Here is a 25,270-nt window from a genome sequence, read left to right as displayed (position 1 = left end):
ACAATACAAAAACATCAGGAATCAATAATTAATTATTAAGCCAGCACAAACAGCAGCAACAGTAGTAGTAGGGGCTTCAATACACTACAGTCGTGGTGGTGGTGGTATTCATACCCTGACCCCTCGCCAAAGCGATATACAGGATACAACTATCTAATCCTTATCTATGTCTATGTATAGTAGTCCATTAAATACAGATGAATTTAGAGCCTCGTCACAGCCTATGATGGCCAACATGCCTGGTGTTCTGTTAGCGACCCTATGGCGCCCGGCTTTGAAACCTCTGTAATGCCTCTGCAAAGTCTAGTACTGCACCTAAGATGCTACCGCCTTGCATATCACCCTTCTTACCTTGCTTACCTTGAGATCCTCCTCCCAGCATGTCCGAAATATTGTTAAATGTAGTCCCTATCTTCTTTCATAGTTCTTGTCGTATGGTCTTCAATTTTAGGCAGTCAATTAGGACGTGAATCATTGTTTCTATCGCTCCACATTCACACTTATCGTCCTCTCTATAGCCATGTAGTTTGCCATGTGTTGCTAGCCATGAGTGGCTAGTTCAGAATTGGGTAAGCAGGTAGACCTGATTGCGTGGCAGCAAGCCATACATTCTCTGGGTACAAACTACGGGTAGATTTCTATCTATCTGGCGAAGGTGGCCACTATTCTTGGAGGTCTTCTATCCCCATTCCCATTCTTCTTGGATTTGGTTGCGGATGAAACCTTTTTCCCGTGAAAGAAAATATTAGAAGGGGTGTTTTTTATCTAGGCTAACTACTTCTTTGGCCAGTCAATTGGCCGCCTCATTTCCTAGGTCGCCACAGTGTCCTGGTACCCATTGGAGACGAAGTAGAATTCCCCGCGCTTTTAACTTACAAGCTGATTGCCAAACCGCTTAAATAATCCTCTGGCCTGACTTGTTCCATGTATTTGAGATGGCTTGGAGTGCTACAGTTTGTGTGTGTGTGTGTGATTCATACCCTGACCCCTCGCCGAAGCGATATGCAGGATACAACTATCTAATCCTTATCTATGTCTATGTACAGTAATCCATTACATAAAGACGAATTTAGAGCCTCGTCACGGCCTATGATGGCCAACATGCCAGGTGTTCTGTCAGCAGCCCTATGGCGCCCGGCTTTGAAACCTCTGTGATGCCTCTGCAAAGTCTAGTACTGCACCTAAGATGCTACCGCCTTGCATATCACCCTCCTTACCTTGCTTACCTTGAGATCCTCCTCCCAGCATGTCCGAAATATTATTAAATGCAGTCCCAATCTTCTTCCGTAGTTCTTGTTGTATGCTCTTCAATTTAGGACAGTGAATCAGGATATGAACCACTATTTCTATTGCTCCACATTCACACTTGTCATCCTCTCTATGGCCATGTAGTTTGCCATGTGTTGCTAGCCATGAGTAGCCAGTTCGGAGTTGGGTGAGTAGGTAGGCTCAATTGCGTGGCAGCGAGCCATATATCCTCTGGGTACGAACTGCGGGTAGATCTCTATCTATCTGGCGAAGGTGGCCTCTATTCTTGGAGGTTCTCCATCCCCACTCCCAGTCTTCTTAGATTCAGTTGTGGATGAAACCTTTTTCTCATGAAAGAAGATGTTGGAAGGGGTGTTCTTTGTCTAGGCCAACTGCTTCTTTGGCCAGTTAATCAGCCACTTTATTTCCTAGGTTACCACAGTGTCCTGGCACCCATTGAAGACAGAGCAGAATTCCCCGCGCTTTTAACTCCCGGGCTACTTGCCAAATCGCTTAAATAATCCTCTGGCCTAATTTGTTCCGTGTATTCAAGATGGCTTAGAGTGCTGACATGCTATCACTGAGGATAGTTGCCAGTTCCTGTTGGCCTACTAGGGTGACCTAATTCTCCATTGCAATCTTAAGGACAAGGCTAATAGCATAGTATATTGCCATAAGCTCTGCTGTATACACTGACCAGTATTCCATAGAGCCAATGCAGACTTTCTGGTGCTAGATGATGTTATAGTTCTGGTCTAGCGCTACTGCTGCGGCTCCTAATGCGTTCTATTGGCCTGATGCATCAGAGAAGACTGTGATACCAGATGCTTTTTACCTAGCAGATGCTTTGTCTTTGGCTTTATCCTGGTCTGGTTCAATGTCGATTTCTACAAATGCTAATGTCTGCCATGGTAGTGGGGGGGTTGGATCAATTGTTTCTAGAGCCTGGAGTCGAGTAAGATCCATTGTCCGCAGAGTCTCCACCAGAGGGAATCAAGGTCCGCTTCCTATATAGTTGCTCCGCGTTGCTGCTCGGGTCACTACTGTACGGCCTGGGTGATCCTCTGGAAGGGTGCTGAGGCGGGCAGCCACTATTTAGGCGCGTTATTTAAGTTGTAAATTGGTTGGTAGCACATAGGCTTCCACCTCTAGGGCTGCCGTGGATGCCGTCTTGAAGGCAGAGAGAATGTGAATAAGGGCGGTTCGTTGTACCGTACCCAGCGTTCTCAGGTGTATCTTATCCTTTAGTGGGTTATGCCAGACGGTGGATGCGTAATCCACGATTGGTATTACGCATGCTTGATAGAGTTGTCTCATCTGCTCTGGACAGAGGTGTCTCAATCCCCCCAGGGCAATATTCACCTGGGTTGCTCGCTTGACTATTTGCTGTACATGTTCCTTCCACTGCATCTCCTTGTCGAAGATCACGCCTAGAAGTTTTACTGTATCACTTGGCTTGATTACCGTCCTATTTATTGTGATCTATCCTACCCTATGCTGCCTTTTGGACCTTGTCAGGTGGATTAGTTCTGTTTTCTTCACATTAAACGAGGATCCCGTCCGTCGGGCCCATGCCTTAATGTGGGGGATATCCTCTTCCTGAATCTTTCTGATATTGTCTTCCGCGGACTGACTGGCTCGCCATCGAAAGTAGTCATCGATAAAAGCTGACGCGCCGCCATGGTGGTTGACGGGCTGGTCGACCAGGTCGGAGTTGAAGAATCCAAATAAGATTGGGGATAGCGGGGATCCCTGTGCTAGACCAGCATTCTTGAGCGGGGAGATCTCCATCTGAAAATCGTCGAAGGAGATGCTGGCGTACTGGCTCTTCATGAAGCTCCGGATCTAGCGTCTGGCTACGGTTGGGATGCCTTTAGCCTGCAAGCGGGCATCAAGGCTTGAGTCGTTTACTCCATTGAACGCCCCTTTGAGATCAAATGCCACCAGTGTGATCACCTTTGACTGTAGCCACGCGCGATCGATCGCATTTGCCAGGGTTAAGAGCGCTTGTTCTGTATTACGTCCTGGCCGGCCTCCAAACTGGGTGTCTGGGAGTAGTTTATAGGACTCAGCCCAGAATGACAGTCTGCGAGCCATGACAGCCTCTAGTACCTTCCCCAGGGTATTCAGTAGAGAGATAGGTCGGTATGCTTCTGGAGAACCGTAGTCTGGCTTCCTGGATTTCCTCAGCACTATGATGCGCGCTCGCTTCCACTGATGGGGGTAGTGGCCTAATTCCACTGATTTTGTAAAGATGTAGGTGATCACCTTCCGGAGATATGGCCATAGATGCTTCCAAACAAGGGTTATGATCCTATCCTCCCCTGGAGCTGTCGTTCTCTTGGCGGCTTTGAGTAACCAATAAACCTTCAAAATGCTGTCATGAAGCATCTTGCACAAACAAATACCTAAATATTACTGCTGATGAGTATAGGTATTCGCAAACATCGGATAATGAATTCTCATGGATTCCAAAATACAACTATGATCCCTGTATGACCGAAAAATAAAAAACGTACTAACAAAATCACCGGGGTCCCCCGTAGTACTTAGATGACAGTAGACTTGTATTACGAATATAAGAAATGAAACGCGGTTAACCATGAAACATTTCATACCACTTGGTTATAGAAATCTGAGGCAGGGGGCTCGAAATAACTTATGAATTCAATTAAGGGTCTCTTGGCTGTAGGGATCGAGAAATGATTAATGTAAAAGCGCGCACCGTTTTTCCAGGGTTGGATAAGCACACACTTGGATACTTGTCTCGCCGCATCCTTCCACCTTGAATGGGTAGCATCATGTTATGAGCTGACCTCATGACCATGTTCGGGCGAAGCCCTCACGGATAATGTAGCTTCCATGCGGCTTACATAGCCAGCTACAACCCTCATTAGTACCTCATGGCTGTCGCTCATCGAGCTTCTGGCATCGTTGGCACCATGCACACCGTAGTAGAAGATACTAAGTATCATAGTGTAACCCCGTACGCTGCAGCGCGGCGTTTGATTCTCCATAATTAATATACCTGCGCACATGTATAGAGGTATAGGGTGCTTAGGGCAATGTATCCTGAAATCAGCGCGAAGTAGTGCATCCCCTAGGCTGTTAGCAAATGCCAGTAGTGGGCTAGTAAGTAGCTCTATCTCAGTAGCAAGCTTTGTATCGCCGCCATCCTTGTATCCAGTAACAGTGCGCTTAAGAGCCATGACTAAGGTCTGTGCAACAACGTCAATAAGGCACACAGTTGTTCGCCCTGATGTTTTCAAAATGCAGCATTGCCCGTGGTCAATCGTTAGCATCCATGTAGCAACAGACTTGGCACAGCATAGGGCATTTGTTACTGTCGTGAAGATCCCACTCCTCTTCACTGATCCATGGCGCAGTAGACTTGAAATACTCATATTTCACATCAACTCCACTAGTAGTACATCTACTTGCTTGAGCCTTGAACATACAAGGAGCTAGCCCATCTTGCTTGAACGCCGCGCACAAGCCGTGAGACTTACACTAGTAGTACTCTGTAAGCTATTTGATGGTGAGCCCACCAACGCGCCCCTCTGTTGTGGCGTAATCCTGCGATGCTTTGTATTGGGGTGTACTTACGAGATATCTGAATATGAGCTCATCCATATCCTGGGGGATTACGTAATCTTGACTAGGTCCGTTGGTAGCCATATCGATAAAGTAGGTATACTGCAGCTGATGCTAGCGTTCTCGCGTCAACTTTGTTGTGCTACCTCGTGCGGAAGCGTCCCATTGTTGCTGCGTGCGTGCGCCAGACGTCGCCTCTGGGACATATGGAACATACAAACATGGCGACTTTTGTACCTATAACGAGAGAGGAAGTTAGGCGATGGGACCCAGTAGTCTACCTTCGGCGTGCATTTGCAGATCCAAAGAGCCTTCTTCATGCTATGGCGTTCACGGGTACATTGATATCAGGTTCGCGTGCCTTGGAATACTTCGTCAAGGACATGACTACTCCGGAGTCTGACTGGGACTTCTACGCTAGTGGCAACGCCGCATGTATCAATACTATCTCCGCCTACCTGGAGTCTATCGGCGTTATGTGGGGTGACCATAGTGATATAGAGGATAGCGAAGACAGAGACGACTATGGGTACTCCCAGAAGTTCACAGTGAAAAGAGGCAGGTTGCACCAGCAGGCAAGTGGCGGTACTGACTATGTAAAGGTGCAGCTCATATGGACTCGCGGTGAGTCCGCTATGAATAGCATCATGAGGTTTCACTCCTCCATAGTACAGTGCTTTATATCTGGCACAGGTGCAGGTTGCCTGTATTACAGTATGACCATAACCAAGCAAAGCTACCACTGGACAGCTAACGATGCGAGGACCAAGGCGGTGGACAAGTACAAGGCGCGCGGCGTTTTTTATATTAACTACCCAGCTGGTCCTGTGGATAGGCCTGAGGGTGATCCGTTCTTCGTACCTTTCGACCAGTACGTTGGACATATCAATGACGAGTTCACGGAGTATTCACGAAAGCAGTTAGCTAACGTCAGATGGGAGGTGAGGCGGTGTGAATGCGATAGCATCGGTACCTCCCCACTCCCCGAGCGTTGCGAGCAAACGTGGTTCTACCTCCTGGGCAACGCATTTGCAGAGTACCTGAGGGCTACCGCGCCGCCGCTGCTAGATGATGCGGTTAATGAATCCATTGTTGAGGAACTGAAGCAACGTTTGGTGATCTGAGATAGCTTCTGAGTTTTTGTTGCATTATGCCGTTAAAACACATCAATCAGTATGGCTTCGCAGCAACGATCCGTTGCTCATATGACCGCAAACATGGGTGCTAGTGAATCCAGGATCAGCAATAGCGATGTGCGCAAGTGTATAGACGCTATAGAGGACGAGCTATTGTCAGGAGACTACAGTGACGGGGTGACACCGGATAGTGCTATCATGTGCCTTAGAACTATATACTCTGCAGCTGAGAAGGGTGGTGGTAGTGTCATTGTAAGGCGGAGAACTTAGAATCGGGGATAACTTCACGGAATGTTGGAACTCAGAATGAGCTAAACCAATTTGGGAATAGGACAAGATTTGCGTATTAAGAAATTTCGAGAATTGGCATCACATTCCGACGCGATATTGAACATTACAAATCACCTTTACAGCCTATCTCTAGAAAGTTCGATTTGCACAAGTGTCGACTTTTGGTGATATCACTTCTATGGAATCTTGTATATAAAACAGGTTCAATACTCCTTAGACCTCGCCACGACCCGCGGGTCACCCTGACGACCCGGACCGCGACCCGGACCGCGACCCGGACCACGGAGGTTCTTGGGTCGTCAGCCCCTACCCTGACCCTCCATAAGGGGAGGGTCGTTGATGGTGCGACCCGACCCTCAGGGCCATGACCCAACCCTCAGGGTAGTAAAACAATGCAAACATCATCAGGTCACGAGGTGCATAAATTCTGTAGATTTTAGCGGTATTTTTGAGTATTTCACTTACAGTATTTGTAGGTCTACTTGTTTAGCTTTAATCACCCTAAAAGCATTGAATCAAAATGAACTAAATGAATTAAACAGATGAATTAAACAAATTAAACTACATGTTCTACATCTCATATCTATCAAGCAACCTTGAACGCTTGCGAACTCTACCTAACACTCAGTACTGTGTCTCTGGCAGAGACGTAATCTCACTATCACCCTCCTAATCACTTTCCATATCCTTGGCAATATCTCTTAGGCGTCTTTTGCCAAGTGCCTTTGCAGATGGGCCTTGCAAAGTTTCTTGGGGCTCTGTAGAAGAAAGCCCTTCATCCTCTTCATTATCACTAATTAGATTAACAGTGATTTATTGCTAAGTTCTCTCTTCCTTTGCAGCCTGTATCTCCTAAGTCAAAAGATATTCAGAGAGCATTATTCGCTCCTCTTCATGAATCTCGAACTGTGATGTACACATATACATCATAAGATCTGAGATTGTTTGAGGCTGTAGAGAGCCTCGACGATAATGGCAGATATCTTGTGCAGAGTTGAAAAGCCACTCTACTCCTGCACCACTAGCTGGAATAGAAAGAACATCTCATGCAAGCCTCGCCATTCCAGAGAATTCATCTTGGTGATATTTCCACCAGGTTCGAGGTTGGGCATTTGGGACTGTGTCTAAAAGAGAAATCAGTAATTATTCCCATTGATATTAAGAGATGAGACACTCACTGCTGTCAAGATACCTTGTAAGCTCGTCAGACTGAACTGGCTGTCAAATCTGAGATTACTGCGACTCATCTCAAACACAGGCCAAATCAAATTCATCCATTGCCGTACTCGTTGGGGGAGCATCCACTATCTGCTGCTCCTGGGCAAGATTCTCTGAGTACTTCTCGAGAGAGGACTCAAGGCTCTGGCGATAGATTGCTTGGTAATCAATTCCGCCTTCCTCTGGGTCCCAGTCTGCGGTTGAGAAGAACTGAAGTTTATCCTATGGAGAAAGGATGGTGCCAATGGCGTAGAGATGACCATCCATGTTGTCAGTGTCTTTGTAGTAGATTGAGAGCTTGTTCTTTGCCGCTTCGAGAGATGCAAGCATCACCTGCTTCCAAGCGACCCTCTTCCGTCTAAGCTGTCTAATCGACTTTTCTAGGTGGTCAAACAGCTTATTGTAGACCTTAAAGACCCAATGGATGGTGACATCCTTGGACTTCGAGAGAAGGGTCATGAATCAGTGAAAAGGCTAGAGAATGCAGATAAGATAGTCCACTTACCGCCACTGCTCCTGACTCAAGGCAAAGTGCTCTTGGTCGTACTGAGAGCAGAACGCATCGAAGGTCTGCTGGAGTTTCTTTGCGCGTACAAGCATTAAGAATGTGGAGTTCCACCGAGTAGCAACATCCTGGATTGGCACAAGCTTTAGCTCCTTGGTTTGCAAGTTGTAGAATGACTCTCGGCGCTGAGGACTCGCGTTGGTATAAATCGCAAGGCTTCGAACCTAAGAAACAGATTAGGATAATGAATGAGGATAAAAGCCATGATGTCGCACCTTATTCAAAGTGTCCACGATCTCGCGTTTCTGCTGCCTCGCACAAAGACTATCCACCCGATCATCAGACCATGTCTGCTCAGCCATATCAATCTTTGGAGCAGCCTTCATCTTCCCAAGGAGATCTTTAAGACTCAGCTAGATCACATGTGCAATACAGGGTACCTGAATAATAACAACATTGTTCGAGGATTGTAGTGACTCAATCGCCTCGTGGACACTTACCATGAGACTAATGTTATTCGAAGCGTTGTCGGTGGTTACCGCAAGCACTCGATCTGTGATCTGATGCTCCTGTAGCAGCTTGAGGAGCACTACACTTAAATTTGCGCCAGAATGAGATCCATGTAAGTGTTCAAATCCTAGTAATATCTCATGATATTCCCAGTTCTCATCGAGAAAGTATCCTGTAATCGCCATAAATGCCTGTCGGAATAGAGATGTCCAGTAATCTAGGGCAAGTGATAGCTTCACACCAGAAGGGAGTTTCTGAAGGATACTCTTTTAGTTCTCATGGATGAGGTCTCGAAGCTGCCGGCGCATAACCTTGGCAGAAGGAATTTCTAGCATTGATGGTGCTAGCCAGGCATAGGAGATTAAATTATGGAACTCGGTGTGCTCAAGAAAAAGAAAGGGAAGATGCGATACAGTGAGGAGCTGAGCAAGCTTCTGCTGTCAAACTCGCTCATCAAATCTTTGTATCGTCGCATTCTGCGCCTAGATGTCAAGGTTAGAACTGGGATGCTCATTGCTCAATGTCAAAGTCAGGTCTCGAACATACCGCATGCTCTAACGCAAGCTTGATGTTTGGTTTCTTTTCTGCAGCTAAGGCAACTCTCCAGCAATTTATCCCATTGTAATGCTTATTCATTAAAGATGTCCCTAAGTAAGCCGACGCAGGGTGATCAAGTACCTTCTAACATTGATGGCACATCACCCCAGGCTTTCTATCTTTTTCAAACGCTACTTGATTAAAGTTTTTCCAGCAGTTTGCAGCTTGTTTTGCATCCCAAGATATCTATCTCTTTTTCCCAAAATTGGTCTGAAGCCACCACTGTATGAATTCGTTGCCCATTTCTGGAGAGTACATAATGAATGATCTGATCCAGTCTGGGCAAATTCAATGAAGATAATCAGGTGCCGCTCGAAGCTCAGACGATGGAAGGGAGGTATCTTGATTTCCAGATGGGATAGAGGAGTAGAGCTGATTTAGACCTGGACCATCATCAGCACTGTATTCAAGAAAATCTGAGAGTGGACCCTCATAAGTAGATGAGAATGCGTCAGAAAACTGGGACATGGTGAAGATGGTTAGAAGAAGAGAAGACTTACTAGATTTCCTTTGCAGTTCGGCAAGGGACTCAGGAGGTAAAATGACAGATCACATTTAATACTCATCATGCTAATTAGCTAGAACTGAGGTTTGTGAGGGTCACCCTGAAATTCGTGAGGATCACCCTGAGGTTCGTGAGGGTCATCCTAAGGGTCAACCTCGCGACCCTACGACTTTGGCAGAACATAATTGAACATGATCAATATATTTCACTCAATTTTGACACGGCATAGGTATGTAGAAAGTAGATAATAGATGTTCAATATAATTAAGTCAGGATTTCGGGAAGTTTGAGGCTAATAACCAAGAATATCAAAGTTATAACTTCTTCAGATTATACTTCTACAATCAAAATATATATTTCCCCATCGTTACATGCCTCTCTCTCCAACTCTTCACAATACACACCACAACGGTTTTTCCCAGGCAGAAAAAAGGTGTAAATCCAGGATTACTAAGCAAGAAGGCTTATTTAGAAGACATATTTCATAAAAATACGTAGAGGTTTAATAGAAAACAATAGATTCATAGTCGGACATACGAAACAGGTATAAAAAATAGGAATTTATGAATGTTTGTCAGTAGAATTATCCATTCAAATTAGGGAAAGCGTGAGAAAGTTATGCATATGCGGGCCGTGAGGGTCGCTTGGCGGGTGACCCTCCAAAGATTCTATGACCCTCAGGTGCGGTGAGGGTCGTCAATCTACGACCCGACCCTCCGGAGGGGAGGGTCGCGGGTCGCGAGGAGGGACCCACGGTCCGGGTCATGGCGAGGTCTAATACTCCTAGATAGTGATTTGAGAGGAGTGCCGGAAAATAGACCTAGTTCCTTATACGTATTGTTTAACTAGGTTCGGCTATGTATTTTAGCTACGATTCGAATAGAACTCAGAAGGTAGCAAATAGCTACCTTACGAATCGTACCCTACCTTGGAAATCGAAGCTACATTCGTATCTCATTATCACGCTCCCTACCCACTCTCTTACAGTCATAGTACCAAAGGCCGTGGGTATTTTATATGAGAGAGATGTTGTTGTATCCTGCTATCCTCGGCCGCGAAGCGCATATAGTGCATCTACAGTGCGTACCACCTCTACAGGTTACGTGAGACATAGAACTTCAGGTGCAGATATATCGGAACCTGTGGAGGTGCCGCGACCGCCAAGCTCTGCAGCGTTGACGCCGTCAGAAGCCCGAAAGGTCAGGATGGCGGAGCGTGCCAGTGCGCGAAGGCGCAGCGTGTCGAGTAGACAGAGGTTCGCTGAGCATCCATCGAGCTCGCGAGTGGGCACCGGAAGAACTGTACCAGTAACGCGGCACGCTGTGGACGAGGTAGACAGAGGCATGCATGCAGATATGGCTGACGCGATACAGGAGCATTTGGATGTACTAAGTATACACGTGGGCCAAACACGCAACGCGCCCGAGGTTTTACAGGCGCCGCCCGCGCAACGAAGTGTTAGAGATAGAGCAAGGATGCTGGAGCGCCGTTAGGTACTAGTAACGATGAAAACCTTCGAGCATATGGCGTTAGCATCTGCATCCGTGGAGGCGTCAGGTAAGGATCTTGTTAGATAAACCGGATATCCGGAGGCTGTGACATTTGCTCAGGCCTAAACTCTAGGGTAGCTCATCTTCAAGAAACTAAGCATACAGAAAAGAAGGAGAAAGGAAGAATCTGTGTGTGAGCTCGCTACAGCCCTTTGTAAGCGCGTATCGTCTCGTCGGTGCCTAAATAGGAAGTCGTAACAACAAAGGGATATCCCGTTGTACGGCCAGCTAGGGCTTAGGGCTCAACGAGACCACGGAGCGGCACTACAAAGGACCGAGCTCACACGACAGCGATTCTTGCAGCCGTCACAGAGGCAGTAAAAGGAAGTGAGCAATCAGAAGCCCTATCTTATAGCCCCCAAAATTTACCCCTCTTGATGACTCACAAATCACCCCGCCAAAAGTGTCTATAAAAGACCCGGCTTTGAAACCTGATGGATAGAGAGAGAGAACTCAATACATACAATCTTGCTAGTCACTTCTTTTCTTTGATCCTAGTAAAAACACTTTTCAGGATTGGCCTGGAATAAACCGACTAATCCGACAGATCTTATCGACGATGCTCTAGTAACCCTGCATATACCGTTAAAATCTCTACTACTTACAGCTGGCTCTGTATACGTCTTATCGCTGCCCCACTTGACACTACCTGTAGAATTGTTAGTCTTTATTATTACGACATTAGATGCGTCTACTAAGTATTCGCCCACGCGCACGCCGTCGTACATGTAGCAGCAACTGTAACAACGTTACGAGGGATATGTATAATTACGTTCGAGAGGAATCATGGAAGGCTAAGCACACAAGGTAGGGTATGGAATGTCAATGTACTGAAACCTATCTCCGGCTATGCTTGAGCAGATGCTATCTTTATAGACATATAAACCTTCTCCTGTTGTAGCTGAAACCCAACTTGAGACGTCATGGGTGCATTTCTTAGAACAGTGAGACCCCAAGCCTGCTGGTTGTTACAGCAACCTATAGCGGGTATACCTTCATCGGAGCATGTTTCGAGCGCGCTATACGCTTAACCGCCGTACGCTTTGTCAGGCTGTACTAGTATGTATGACCCTAAAGCATTGTCTTTCAGCACATCAAGTGACTGACCGCCGCCCGACCCAAAGTCCACAACGATATTGCCATCTCTACGGGTAGACCAAGCGGCACTGCACATCATAGCAGTGAGATTACTGCACCAGGTACTAGCCACGCGACGTTGTATGTCTCCTGGGGCCTGCGTTCCCCTAAGCGCGCAACTTATTATCTCTTTACATGCTACAGTATCGTTAGCGTGAGGCTTGTCAGGTTTGTAGAACATGTCGTGGATAACCACCGCCTTCGCCTTGGGCTCTACCGAGAACCTGACCTCCAGTATCGATCCGTCTACAAACCTATGTGGTCCATCCACCTGCATTCTCTCGTCATTATCAGAGGATAGCAGCGATGCACCGCGCACCTCAAGCTCCACAGACCTCACGTCCTTGACCTTTATAGCCTCCGTAGACCACATACTAATGCCAACTACACCATCTCAAGGATCGCCCCTTGCTACAGCATATGCCCTAGCTTCATCAACTGACCCAAAGTAGCTCCTCATGTACACAGAAATATCTGGCACTAGGGCTAATACCTCAGCCCATTTCTCCATAACCACGCGCATATCCCTCGATACTTGCGACAATGTACCATGGACGTCAGCTAGCACATCTATGAGGGCACACTTACCGCAAGCAGGTCCATTACGCCGTGTAGCGTAGACGGGCCGTAACCTATACTGTGCAAGCTTGCCATAGCTTCCCAATAGTCATCGGAGACGTCTAGTACCTCGCAGCATAGGTATAGCGCGCCATCCTGCGGGAGCCTCATAAAGAATGCATCTCTCCCTCCTACGCTCGGAGCGTTTGCGAAGGACGCCACTACATAGCGCGTACCTCCCGCGCCAGCACTACTCTCCTTGTATTCATCTATAGCCTCTACGGTACCCCATGCACTGGGGGACGTGGCTGCGTAGCGTACCACACAGTTACTCATGAGTGCATACGGTGCGTTGTACACAAGCTCAGAAGAATGTGGAAGCCGGTATGTCGAGCCGCTGGAGCCTCTAGCACCTACAAGGCTAAGCCTGGAGCACTCCATTGCCTGGAACACACTATCTCCTGCAAGTGATGGTGAGACGGGGTACCGAAGTATGTACCGTGTTCTAGTATAGACAGCACGTAACACATTAGTAGACGAACTCTCTCTATGCCTCCTGGGTGAGCTCCATACGGAGGACATAACCGATGGTGTGCTAGTAAAGTCAAGCTTAGAGGAATCAAGAGGACAGTTGGATCATTTGAATGTGGTCCTCTGTGCCTCGTCAGCTGCGCGGGCTTGATATTGTATCTCCTTCAGCTGCTCGCCGCAGTTCTCGCATATGACGTTGGCATCCATAACTGTATGTCGTCCATAGTTGAGTACGCAACGGATGTTGCCCTCAGAGTACGCTAGCCATGGCGGAGAACTCCCCAAACGGAAGGACGGTTGTGAGGAGGGCTACATACGTAGGGTCCCAAGCCACACCCGACTACGTAGTGAGGTCTGTAGCGCTTAAGCCACTAAGTAGAGTAGACACGGTAAGGGTTGAGACTATATCAGAGTACGAAGCTGGCTGCTCGGTACACAAGGAATGCTTTGGTCATATGTGCAAGGCACCGGGCGGAACTATTCTCGTACCACAGAGTCTTGCATCGTCGAAGGGGGAGACGTCTAAGGACTATCTCAAGGCTGCGAAGTACGCGTTTTCAGGCGACGCCGTGGGCTACGCTGATGCGGTGCGTAACCTGAACCTTACAAAGTCAGGTAAGATGCGCAAGGACATCCTTGGCAGCGCGATAGCAGGTAGTGCTAGGCTTGTTATCGTACCCCAGGTACAGTTCCCCGGTGGTACTGTGGCATTCCCACGCAACATAGCATCGCTTATGCGTATTCCAGTGAGGGTTGAAGATAAGGATACTGGGATGCCTACCAACGTAATAGGTGAGAGGCCGCTAGAGGATGGGGACTGGTGTATCCTTGTGCGTCCTCCATCGCTAACCTTGCTAACATATAAAGTTTCGCTAGATTATTGTTCGGCAACCCCGAACATGAAGCTATTCCCAGATTACGAACGGACACCCCAATATCCGGCCGGATATTGACAATAGCGCTCTCTGCCGATCCCCGGAAGCCCCGACAATCTCAGCAACCCCGGAAATGAGGCTATTCCTAGAGAGAAGCCCGTCGGAAGCTCCCAATTCCCCTTGCCTATATAAGATTGTATGCGCGTGAAAAACTTGTTGTTTTCTTTCTCTTTCCTTTCCTCATGTTACGTTTTCTATTCGAATATGCCTTTATAGTGAGCATTAGACGGGACTAGCCCGTAATATATTAGGGCCTTTCTATTAGAGTACTGACTCTAGCTATCAGATGTAGTGTTGGAATAAGTTCGTACCCTTAGCCTTGATAGCACCTTTCACTAGCTTAATGTTGATTTTGCTAGAGTCAGTAATATTGTGTAGTTTTACTGTCGGAACGTGAATATCAAACCTAGACGTAGATAAACCGACATTTACAATGAAGGTGAGTTCCATCGTATCGCTGACAATGCTCAATTGTTTCAATTAACTGGCTTAGCATTTTCTATCTCCGCCGCAAAATGAAGCGGAGTATTTCCCTTAACCTATCCGACCAGTTATGTGTCTCAAGCCCCACAAGTTCTCCTGATAGGTGGTAATACGTAAATAAGATCCTTGCTCCATTGCGAAAATTCTCGATTTGAAATTAACCACGTAATTAGGGTAGGGCCGTTTTTATTCCTGATCGCTGCTGCCTTAAACAGGGGTTTTTGAACACTTTTAGCATCTTTCCTTAGTGATGTATTACAAATCCGTCAGTGTAAAATGTAAAGAATATAATGACTAATGATCCTTTTCGCGGTATCCGCACTTAAGGTGGGCTATATATTCATGAATTCTGTTAAAACAGTTAGTTACATAGTGGTAATATTGAAAGCATGCGTGTCTCTTATGTGAGGTATGAGATATGTGAGAAGTTAAGTGGGAAGATATCTCGTAGAGAATGAAGCTGAAATTCCATGGTAGTTTTCCACTGAGAGTTTTACAATACATCCTCAACGTGGATCTTTTACTGCTTTTATATAATTGAATATATAATTAGGAAATAGAATTACACTACAAAATAGATCATAGTATGTAAGCTACAACGAACGATATACAGGGTATAATATTTTAGAGCACTAAGGAATCCAAACCGCTGATCTCATCCATGATGAAGCAATCCCGGAGCCTGCAGTACTGTATATATACAATACACGTACCCAAATGATGCGGGCTTTCACAACTTTATCTCCCACCTGACCGTCCCTTCCTTGCTGTTACATACACCAGAAAGTGGCCTTGGATCTCCGCATATTTCTATGCTAGACCAATCAATCTTCCATCGCTTCACTATCAGTAGAGGTCTTTAAGCCAATAGCGTCCTTCCTCAACATAACCGCCGCCGCTCTTTCCCTCAATCGCATCCTCCAATTCCCTGTAACCAGCAGCGTTCACCCAATCGGCATATCCTCCTTTCCTCTGCATATCCTCTGGCACCACCACCTGGCATGGCTGCAGTTCACTCTCAGACCCAAGGCTCTCATCATTTGCGTCCTCCCCTAGCTACTGGTTCTTACCAACGACCCGACATGTACGCTCTACCTCCACTAGGACCTCGAGTAGCCTATCGAGCCGCCACCCCGAGGCAGCGAACAGCCATAGCCTGCCTTTATTGTCGCCGTCGCAAGGTCAGCTATATCTTGCCGCTACAGTGTATAGTTTTGTACAAGTCATGGTTGACACATACAGATTCGTTGCTTCGTTTTGGAGAGCTCCTCTAATGGACGCTGCACCCACTGCGTCCGGTTCAATCAGGAATGTATCTTCAAACCCGTGTCTTCCCAAACGCAAGCATTTGTTCTCGCTCATGCAGCGTATTCTCATCCTCGTCCGCGGGCTCAGGAGGGACGTGATGGTTATCCCGGAGATAAATCTGTTTTGAATGGTGCTCATGGGCAGTCTCTTCCACCTCAAGACCCAGTTATGGCCGAAAGGGCACTTCCACCACTACAGGGTGCTTATTATCATCCTCATGGTTGTTTTCACGTTGATAATCGAATTCTGCCTCCTCTGCAGCACCAATTATTTCAGGATCAAGTAAGTTTAATTAAGACGCCAATTCAGTACTCCGTGACCTAATATATTGCTAGTGTCAGCGAGGAGGTTGGCGCAGCTCAGGAGCAGCGCTCGTGTATCCTGAACCGATTAATTTAGCACCGGTTTCCACGGGCCCTCCTGCAACAGGATATTCTTTAGACTCATATTATCACTCTCCACCGCCACCATCATTTCAAATGGTGGTGCGTCTCCACGATTAGATGCCTATGACTGTCCAGTATACTCATTAGCAAGCTGAGTTGAAGATTAGATGTTCTTTCTTTGAATAAATCTTGCCGTCTAGCAAAGCCTAACCACTCATGAATTTCTAATGGGTAACACGATCATCAGTAAGTCCAAGACAAGTAATAAGTAATATTTGTGCTCTTAATAATAATGATGTCCTGCATAGTAGAGAGTTTTAGCAACCTGTAATTACAAAACAAAACGAATTTTGGCAAGGTGGTACGTATAGACTGCTGTACTCACCCTTGTGGAACGACAACAAGAATGGATTCTCCCTGCAGATATTGGGAAATAATCAAAAGCCTTTGTTGGTTTATAGGGAAGGAAGACCAATCCCCAAACCGTAAACTCACGAAGAGGCCTGCTCTGCACGAAAAGAGCGCTAATATGGAGTCAACAAATGGATTCAAATTCGCTACCAAGAGGAAGATTCCGAGGGGTCAAAATAAACTATCTAAATACTATGAGGCTCAAAACTTTGGGCCAAAAAAGGCCCGGATCATGCCGTTAAACCGGTCGCTGAGCCTCCCCCATTGAGCTTAAATCGACGTCGCTTCTTCGTTAAATCTCCATGGGGTGTCATGCTAACATCCTCATTGGGATTCACCGCGGTTCCAACAGCTATCGATATAGGTCTTCCAAAAAAGATACAAGAACCTTATAGGATGGAATGAACCAGAGAAGCAAAAATCCTACCCTAGCTTCAGACAGGAAAGACAAGGTTAAATAGGTATTTGAACAAGATAGGCGCATCAGAGTCCGATATTTGCGCCTGTACAAGCGAGCAAGACAGTGGAACAATTCCCATTCCGCTACACGAGATGGATAACAATGGGAGGAGGTATGAACTAAAGCACAAACTCAAAATGAGGAAATCTATCCTTCTTCTTAGGGGAAAATCGCGCTCGGATCCGGATCTTTGGCAATCAGATATGAAGGCCGCCCATGCAGTAATCAACTACGCGATTGCAGAGGAAGAGTGGAACAGGAACTCGAATCCGAACCTTAATATAACATTGAAAAATGAAGCAACATATTCCTAACCCCCCTCTCACCCCTTTTCCTCCCCTCAGGTAGATCTTGCTGCGGCCGCCGAAGATAGGCCACCGCACACTTTGGAGAAGATACATGTACGTTGAGATATACCGCTTAAGATTGCTACATACAACCCAAAACTTCCAAGTTCCTAGTCCTCATTCCAAAATATCCGTCTCCAAGTATTTCACTTGATCTTGAAATGTTGGAAAGCGAATGCTGCATGCCTTCAACTATCCCCTAATGTCGAAAGCTGTACGCGATTATTTTCGTCTGTCTACTGAAGTAAATATCGAGAGACTGTTTAGCAACGCACGAGATGTTCTAAGTATTCGGAGACATTGCCTGAATTCTGAGACGCTTATATGGCTGATGTTCCCTAAGGGGTAATATGATAAAGAATATCGGGACTCAGCATAAAGATGCTTAGGAAAACAGATTTTCTTTATTGATTTCAACAGGTTTATATAGTTTTTCTATAACTGTTTTCACATATGATCTTAGGAGCAAGTTTAAGTTTAACAGGCCCCCCTCATCCTTTATTCCTTCGGAGCTCTAATTACTGTACATTTCGGCCAAGCCTGCAAGAATGTCCCTCGCTCCATATACCAGAAAACTGCTTGTTCCGTCTTGGCGCTAGGAAGTTCTAGGTCCTCAATATCTTCCCCATTAAACGCCCAATACCGCGTCTGTATATACACGTGAATCATCTTGGGGTCACGTTTCTCCTGATATACTCCCCACCAGAAGAGCTTCACTTCCTGCGACTTAAGCCGCCGTTCAAAGTATTCGCTGAACAACTTTGGAGAAACATTTTCATTGAACGAATACTTAACGTGAAAATGTTGACGAACATGCACGGACGTCAACCCACTCAACAAAAAAGGACCTTCCGCCATTCTGAAAGAATATCAATCCCCTCCTGCCGCTTTATACCAATTAACAGCAGGGTTCCGATTAGGGAGGAGTGCGATCGGTGAGTTCGGGTTGGTAGCGGTGAGGCAGCTTTACCTGTCTAAACGGGTTGAGCCGATAAATCAAGACTTGCGTGGCAGACTTTGGAGCTCCGTCCCGCGGCGGTTGTTGTGGCTGCGTTGTGCTCTTGCTAAAATTGTCCCAGATAGTGGAGGAGTCAGGAGAACTAGTGACGATGTGGTTGAAGAGTTTGAATTCTGTAACTAGATTCGTTAGTATCGCTCTACACTTGAGTTGAGCAGGCGTCGGTCTAGTCAAGTCGGGTTTGTGCAATAGAGTAGTGGGAAGCGATTGGGCCGCGGGGGGGGGGGAGGGTGGAAAGGTACTAGATTTTAGTGAGTTGTAGGTCGGTGTCAGAGTGTTTGGTGATAGGAAAGAAGAATGATGATTGAATATATACTGAAGAGCGTAGGAGAATTGTAGGTGCGACAAGTGGCCAATCCCTAACAAGTATGAGCAAAGAAACTATCTGGTGAGCGGCAATGGCCTATATTTATAGGACACCATACCTCATCACTAACGTTACTTCCCCCCAGAAATAATGCTTTAGCGCCCTGTCTGTGTCCAATGTGATACAGGCACGCCCTGTATCGCAGATTTAGGTCAAATCCGTGATGTATGATAGGGCTCCATTCAAAGGTGCCTTACCATACCCACCGTGATAATCCTGATAAAGGAACGTGCACATATAACTACCATGGTAGGATACAAAGTGATTGGCATAAAGGAAAAGTAACTGAATCGGTAATCAGCCTCAGGCTTGGCCCTCCGAAGTACTATCAACTCAAGAAGTACATGATTAAAAGAGTCGCTACATCTAAAACAGGTGGAGCTGTGCAAAGGCGTAGTACTTTTTATGCTATCAAATGTGTTTGAGATGACCAGATAAAATTATTCTTTTTCCGTAAACAGCAGAGGCTCATGATTAAGACAGATGGTATGCCTGTTAAAGTAGCGTTAACTATTCTATGCGACATGTTGGATTAGCTAAGCTGATCCAGCCAATCAGACAGATGAGACTTGTCAGCCAATAAGAGCGAGCCACACACTGATCCACCGAATAGGGGGTAAGAGATATCTTCCACCTTTACTGTACCTAGAATAAGAACAAGAATCAAGGATTCCATACTCTTGCATACATAATTTGATACGTTGAGATAAACCGCTTGAGATTGTCACGTACAATCCAACACGACACCACATAACAGAGAACTTGAGGGAGGTCCAGAACGTCCATAGGCTGCAATTTTCATCCGACAGCTTCACCGGTTTCGTTCGTGCCGATCCATTAAAGCTGCCCAATCATCCTGTGGCCCCAGGGGCCTAGATACATATGCTTAAGAATTACAAATGAATCACTAGTCCGAAATAGGATACACAATGACCCGATTTGGTTGAATTTGAGATCCTTCAGTCGTTTGACGGTAAAGTACATGCGCTTCGATAGGCCACGAATTGCCACGAATTGCCATTTCCGTCTCTAATGCGCGCTTTCTGCGTAACTTGCACTATAGCTTGAAGCCTGTTATAATCCATGCCATGCTCCTCTGTGTATTTATAGAGCTTTCGCTGCGAGTTGACTCGCCGGATCTCCCGTGTCTCCCATAGCTCTGGGAATTCTTTCCCGTGTATTTACCGGATATCCAATGTGATTTGAGCATGAAAAGAAACATGCCCGTGACATCTGCATTGATTGGCTAGAGTTGGATCCACTTCAGCGATCAGATAGGCACGATCGCGATCAAGGAACTGGAGTGAATGTATATTCTTCTACAAAGTCAAAATCGCGGGCACCTGAAGTTCCTTGATCGTCCGATTTCTTTCATTTCGTTTCCTGACTACACTCAGATTGCGAGGGTCCTTGGGGTGTGCGTTCGCGGATGTGCTGTTCTCGTGTCCGACGCTTAGCGCATCCTTGGTGGGGTCAGACCGCTTCTCCACGAGTCCTCCAGGACTCGATGACGTATTAGATCCTGGTGTTCGAAAAGGGGCTTTCTCGACAAAAAACAGCATTATGCAATCTGTGAGGCGATTTTAACCTCATTCTACTAGGTTGTAGCGTATTTAAATAAATATTGTTGCCCTACCTCACAGTCGAAGTTCATGAGTTTTGTGAAGATCTGTCAAGAGCGTGACGCTTTCCTGTTATCAACCACATATTAGGGCTACCGCTAGCTTAGTGTTAGATATTATTGGTGAAGCGCACAGCGCAGCGAGGCCCAACTGGCGTACCAATCAGGAAGAAACACGTATTAAAGCGAGGGGTTTGATGCTTCATTATAGAGGACAATTCCCTGGTAGAAACAGCACTGCTACGTGCCAGTCTCACCTTATGAATTACTATAGGTTCATTCTCGAGTAGATAACGTACATGAGGAAAAGAAGGAAGGAAAGAGAACAAACAGCTTTCGCGCAGACGTACAAATTTATATGCAAAGGGTGAATGGGGCTGTTCCAACTCGCTTAGCTTGAGCACGGAATTGTGGATACCTTCATGTTCGGATAGGGTACGTTCGGATAGAGACATTTTCCTAATAGAGAATAGTGTATGGAGCGCAGTATTTGTGAGGGTGTAGCCCTAACCAATATTAGGGTCAGCCCTTAACAAAACCCTTATAATCGTTTATCGTATATCTCCTTCATTCATATTCATGCCCAAACATACGATCAGCGGTGAATACAAGGCATAATCGCTAGCGTCCAGAGATAAATACAAGCCATAGTTGCCTATGTAAAGAATACTACGTGGTATGACTGAAATAGAATGGGGCGAAGTAAGCCACAAGACCGGCGTATGATCACACTTAGTCCGGGCGACGACGAGTTCTGAGCATGAGAAAGACCAGTCCCACTGGACAGTGGGTTTTTTTGGGGGGGGAGTTTCAACCAGCCACACTTCATTCCACCCACTAAGAGTCTTTACTAGGCATCTAAGACATATCGAAAAGGCTGTATCAACTTTACGTGATAAGAGCTTGTGTTATCCCCGCTGCAATAGAAATACTCTGCGTCTAGCCTGTCAGTTTCATAGTAACGTAGTACAAGAAGAGGTATTATTTCTAGATCAGTTTATTCCTACGCCATACTAGCGTTTCTAAACACTTTTTTGAAAGAGAGCGAAAAGAGCTCCAGTGGTTACATAATAGTAGTACAGACAGATTTTACACACTTATTTATTTGCTCTGCACTCAAGGGTATGATCAAAGCTAGTGCAAGCATATTGTGGTATTTCATGTTTCGCTACAGTACAATACTAGTGTAATATATCAATAAAACAAATCTTTAAAAATCAAATAATCCTGTTTGGACTAGCTTCAGGCGACAGCCTTAAGGGGTGGAGTAAAACAACAGGTGAAGGACTTCCGAATCGTGCTTAAATTAGTGTTGATAATTTGTTCCAAACTCATCTTCCTGCTCTGATTCCTTTCGCTCTAAAGTACTCTGTAATCTGAATTCTGTTGTAGAGACGAAGAGTGGGAAGTTTGACTTTATGATTCCTTGCCTCTGGCTACCTCTCTTAGCCTCAAGCCATATGCCATCCTTGTCCTGTTTTGATTTACAGCGCCAACAGAGAGATACACACGATATTCAATCCTGTAGAGGCAGATAAACCGAAGATGGCTAAAGAACGTTTAAAAGTTTTTGTAATATTAGGCACAAAAGGGTGATATGGGGCTACGTCAACTCAGGTACGGTGTACGGGCTGCGGAATTAAGTGATCCGAGAAAATTATCATACTCACTTGATAGGAGCGAAGATACAGTAATATACTAAAGAAAGAAACACTGCAGTCTAATTCAATAATAAAGTACAAGGCAGACTCATGCATTACGCCTCGCATCCTCCTACTAAGGGTGAATTCAGGTTGCCACTCTTGTGGCTATGCTCTACATATCTGTAGCGCGCTCATTCTCTGACTTATTAGTTCTGTGACTTCAAGAATAGCGAGGTATATATCCATATTTTTCACAAAAATTGATGTGTCTTTATTTAATCTAGCCACGCTTCAGAAAAGCACTAGTCAAGAAAGATGGCGCATTCGATAGACAAAATGAGCACACCACAGCGATACCGTGCAGCCTGCGAGGCGTGTCGTTATTCCAAGGTTCGCTGTTCTGGTGGCATGGTTTGTGATCGTTGCAGTGAGCGCAACTTCCAATGCAGCTACGGCATTGCACATCGAGCGGGCAAGCCAAAAGGGAGCAAGAAAAAGGTGACCTTGAGATTGGAAGCAGCTCGACGCAGGATCGGAAAGCCGAGTGGTGAGGTAGGTATATTCGGTTCCATACCTATATCGACACAGAAATCAGATACTAATAGTGATATTAGTCAACACTTAATACTTCTGGGCCTTCGTCGCAGGCATACACGGTATTTACTGGGCATGATTGCAATCATGCTTTTCCAAGCTCGAATTCCTCCGCGTATCCGCTACCTATTCCCATAGAGAAAGAGACAGATATGGGATCTTACAATACTCCTCTGGACTACAAAAACGATGTCTCACCTGTGATCGAGCGAAACCTGCATTCATCAGGTGACTACCAAAGTACCGCGTCCAATATACCGCCATACTCGTCGACATTGGATAGACGCAGCTATATAGATGGGCTTAAGGCGTATCCACAACAGAACTATGGTTTATATCAAGATCCTTCGTTTATCCCGTGGTATTTCATGACCTCTTTCAGACCCCCTGAAGCGACCCCAGGTGCTCAAGAGGGAGGAACTTATCTATTTCCCATTTATCCACCCCACATGCTCGATGACATTTTCCCATCTTAGCCACAATACCTATATTATTCCAATTACACATACGGTTGTCCTTTAGGATTGCATGCTTGAGCTACAATTATACCTCCGTGTTGAGTAGTTCGCGCACTGGGAGAGCCTAGTCGAGGCAGGAAATAATAACATCAAGGCTAGCTTTCAGAGTGCAGTACTTATCAATTGTTGGCTTACTGTACCAGCTTTAAGCAGTATTATTATCTTTAAATGTATTCAACATTTCAACTAGCATACAGACAATTAAAAGAATTGGCGATTACTTATTGTGGATAATCATACAACCCATCTTACTGTTCAATACTGTGAATATTGTGAACAAGAATCATGGAAGAGTGGCTTGGGTTAGGGCTAGTATAACATTGGGCCAGCCTTGCTCGTGGCTCAGAGACAGGAGTATACGCAGATTCTCTGCTATATCGAACTATTTGCCTCCTATAAGGCGTTTAGCGTCGGTCCCTTTAGTGATATATGCCACCACCATAAAGTTTATTGGAGTCCTTCTTACAAAGCCAGGAGATCTTAGCAATGTCGACAATAGTCTCTTTTCCCAAAGCCTTGGCTGCTCCTGGCAGGATATTTGCCAACCACATCCAGGACTGCTGTCCGATTGGTATTGTAGATTCTGACTGGTAAAGCTGGTCTCATAGGATTCTCATTCCCTGTGTATCGATCTTTTGGGCAGCTTCGTCGACCTGGTGGACCTCCTGTTCATGTCTGCAAATAACTTTAAGTTGATCCATGGTCTTAATCACTGCCGCACGACGCCAGTCTTTTGTTTTCTCATTCCCCTGTCTCTTTCTCGATCAGGTGCCTGATATTAACTACCTAGGCCTTAGATTTGTCTTCTTCTCTAACGTGAGACGTATTGATTGTGCAGAATAATGTGTTAGCGTACGCTGGCGGCACCACAAGTGTTTAGTGATGTACTTGGTTGTTAGGCAGGTTGGCTTCTGACCACTTCTGTGAGTTGGCCTCTATAGACGCTGCGCGATGGGACGTTAGCTATAATATCTAATTGTTTAGGGAGCTGCTTGCAGTCTTCAACAGATTGATTCTGGGATCTTTCCAGCTGGATTTGTAGGCCTCTAATCATATCATTTTGATCCTAAATCGTTTTCTCTTGTTTGCTAAGTTTTTCCTTCAAACTTACCATCTCCCTATAGGTTCCCTCTAAATAGTGGCATATCTTTCTGAGCAGATCTTGGATTCCATATTAGACGCTTTGCCTTCCCTCAATGGAACTAGCTGCTGGCTTTACTTTGGATATTGTCTTTTTATTATAGTACTGTTAGCGCTGCCCATAGTTTTTGGGGTCCTATATAAAGCCTGTGACGTAAGACGTAGCATGGTTAATTAAAAGACATCTTAGCGGTTATGGTTAAACTGTCGTAGAGTTGCCTTACCCCAATTAGACAATGTGGTCAGCTAATCATGTATTTTTGGATCAAAGAACGCTGCTGACCACACCAACAAGTATTAGTCAGCATGTGTTCTATAGTTATATTGCTACCAACAAAGGAGGTATGAAACGATCAAGAATATGTAGGAGGAAAGACTAGAAATGGGAAAGACACATACATATCGGAAAGTGAAGCGTGGGAAGCCGAGGACCACCTACCTGCAATTTCAGTTTGTCTAGCCTACTTGTGCTTTTTATGATACAAGCACACTTTGCGGTTATCGCCATTGGTTAATGTCCTTCGTGGACGTCTAGATGGTGTCGAAGTATCATCGAAAGGCACAGGATCAGTTGGATATTGATTGAAAATTATAGGTGCCAAAGTAGACAGTAGCAAGCCATCGAATATGGGTTCAGAGTGTTTGATATAGCTGGCCAT

At 45.7% G+C, this 25,270-nt stretch overlaps 10 protein-coding genes across 10 annotated transcripts, besides 3 other annotated features; 5 read left to right on the top strand and 5 right to left on the bottom strand.

Annotated features, from left to right (window-relative positions):
• Nucleotides 1–421: 421 nt before the first annotated feature.
• Nucleotides 422–949: a mobile genetic element.
• A 338-nt stretch (nucleotides 950–1,287) lies between these two features.
• Nucleotides 1,288–3,615: a mobile genetic element.
• TSTA_110520 (uncharacterized protein) lies at nucleotides 2,353–3,081 on the bottom strand (the record flags this gene model as incomplete). Its single annotated transcript, XM_002488583.1, has 2 exons — nucleotides 2,353–2,716; nucleotides 2,798–3,081. 2 exons carry the CDS (start codon nucleotides 3,079–3,081, stop codon nucleotides 2,353–2,355), a joined length of 648 nt encoding a protein of 215 aa, XP_002488628.1.
• Nucleotides 3,616–5,063: 1,448 nt separating the features above from the next.
• Nucleotides 5,064–5,966, top strand: TSTA_110510 (uncharacterized protein; the record flags this gene model as incomplete). The annotated part of the gene is made up of 2 exons (XM_002488582.1): nucleotides 5,064–5,466; nucleotides 5,536–5,966. 2 exons carry the CDS (start codon nucleotides 5,064–5,066, stop codon nucleotides 5,964–5,966), a joined length of 834 nt encoding a protein of 277 aa, XP_002488627.1.
• A 51-nt stretch (nucleotides 5,967–6,017) lies between these two features.
• Nucleotides 6,018–6,594, top strand: TSTA_110500 (uncharacterized protein; the record flags this gene model as incomplete). The annotated part of the gene is made up of 2 exons (XM_002488581.1): nucleotides 6,018–6,230; nucleotides 6,487–6,594. 2 exons carry the CDS (start codon nucleotides 6,018–6,020, stop codon nucleotides 6,592–6,594), a joined length of 321 nt encoding a protein of 106 aa, XP_002488626.1.
• A 602-nt stretch (nucleotides 6,595–7,196) lies between these two features.
• Nucleotides 7,197–8,963: a mobile genetic element.
• On the bottom strand, nucleotides 7,277–7,946 carry TSTA_110490 (uncharacterized protein; the record flags this gene model as incomplete). The annotated part of the gene is made up of 3 exons (XM_002488580.1): nucleotides 7,277–7,393; nucleotides 7,524–7,681; nucleotides 7,748–7,946. 3 exons carry the CDS (start codon nucleotides 7,944–7,946, stop codon nucleotides 7,277–7,279), a joined length of 474 nt encoding a protein of 157 aa, XP_002488625.1.
• Nucleotides 7,989–9,138, bottom strand: TSTA_110480 (uncharacterized protein; the record flags this gene model as incomplete). The annotated part of the gene is made up of 4 exons (XM_002488579.1): nucleotides 7,989–8,216; nucleotides 8,268–8,405; nucleotides 8,493–8,756; nucleotides 9,049–9,138. The coding sequence occupies 4 exons, from the start codon at nucleotides 9,136–9,138 to the stop codon at nucleotides 7,989–7,991; spliced, it is 720 nt and encodes a 239-aa protein (XP_002488624.1).
• Nucleotides 9,139–12,181: 3,043 nt separating this feature from the next.
• Nucleotides 12,182–13,290, bottom strand: TSTA_110470 (uncharacterized protein; the record flags this gene model as incomplete). The annotated part of the gene is made up of 2 exons (XM_002488578.1): nucleotides 12,182–12,640; nucleotides 12,880–13,290. The coding sequence occupies 2 exons, from the start codon at nucleotides 13,288–13,290 to the stop codon at nucleotides 12,182–12,184; spliced, it is 870 nt and encodes a 289-aa protein (XP_002488623.1).
• A 356-nt stretch (nucleotides 13,291–13,646) lies between these two features.
• On the top strand, nucleotides 13,647–14,333 carry TSTA_110460 (uncharacterized protein; the record flags this gene model as incomplete). The annotated part of the gene is made up of 2 exons (XM_002488577.1): nucleotides 13,647–14,172; nucleotides 14,248–14,333. 2 exons carry the CDS (start codon nucleotides 13,647–13,649, stop codon nucleotides 14,331–14,333), a joined length of 612 nt encoding a protein of 203 aa, XP_002488622.1.
• A 1,466-nt stretch (nucleotides 14,334–15,799) lies between these two features.
• On the top strand, nucleotides 15,800–17,864 carry TSTA_110450 (uncharacterized protein; the record flags this gene model as incomplete). The annotated part of the gene is made up of 7 exons (XM_002488576.1): nucleotides 15,800–15,979; nucleotides 16,041–16,388; nucleotides 16,442–16,591; nucleotides 16,814–16,853; nucleotides 16,954–17,149; nucleotides 17,365–17,584; nucleotides 17,712–17,864. 7 exons carry the CDS (start codon nucleotides 15,800–15,802, stop codon nucleotides 17,862–17,864), a joined length of 1,287 nt encoding a protein of 428 aa, XP_002488621.1.
• A 4,831-nt stretch (nucleotides 17,865–22,695) lies between these two features.
• TSTA_110440 (uncharacterized protein) lies at nucleotides 22,696–23,429 on the top strand (the record flags this gene model as incomplete). Its single annotated transcript, XM_002488575.1, has 2 exons — nucleotides 22,696–22,911; nucleotides 22,974–23,429. 2 exons carry the CDS (start codon nucleotides 22,696–22,698, stop codon nucleotides 23,427–23,429), a joined length of 672 nt encoding a protein of 223 aa, XP_002488620.1.
• A 1,424-nt stretch (nucleotides 23,430–24,853) lies between these two features.
• On the bottom strand, nucleotides 24,854–25,270 carry TSTA_110430 (uncharacterized protein; the record flags this gene model as incomplete). The annotated part of the gene is made up of 3 exons (XM_002488574.1): nucleotides 24,854–24,889; nucleotides 25,011–25,046; nucleotides 25,103–25,270. 3 exons carry the CDS (start codon nucleotides 25,268–25,270, stop codon nucleotides 24,854–24,856), a joined length of 240 nt encoding a protein of 79 aa, XP_002488619.1.

The sequence above is a fragment of the Talaromyces stipitatus genome, genomic scaffold, assembly GCF_000003125.1.
Source record: "Talaromyces stipitatus ATCC 10500 scf_1105507295491 genomic scaffold, whole genome shotgun sequence".
Taxonomy (NCBI): domain Eukaryota; kingdom Fungi; phylum Ascomycota; class Eurotiomycetes; order Eurotiales; family Trichocomaceae; genus Talaromyces; species Talaromyces stipitatus.
The sequence above is the reverse complement of the archived record's forward strand: the minus strand, read 5'-3'. Positions and strand labels throughout refer to the sequence as shown.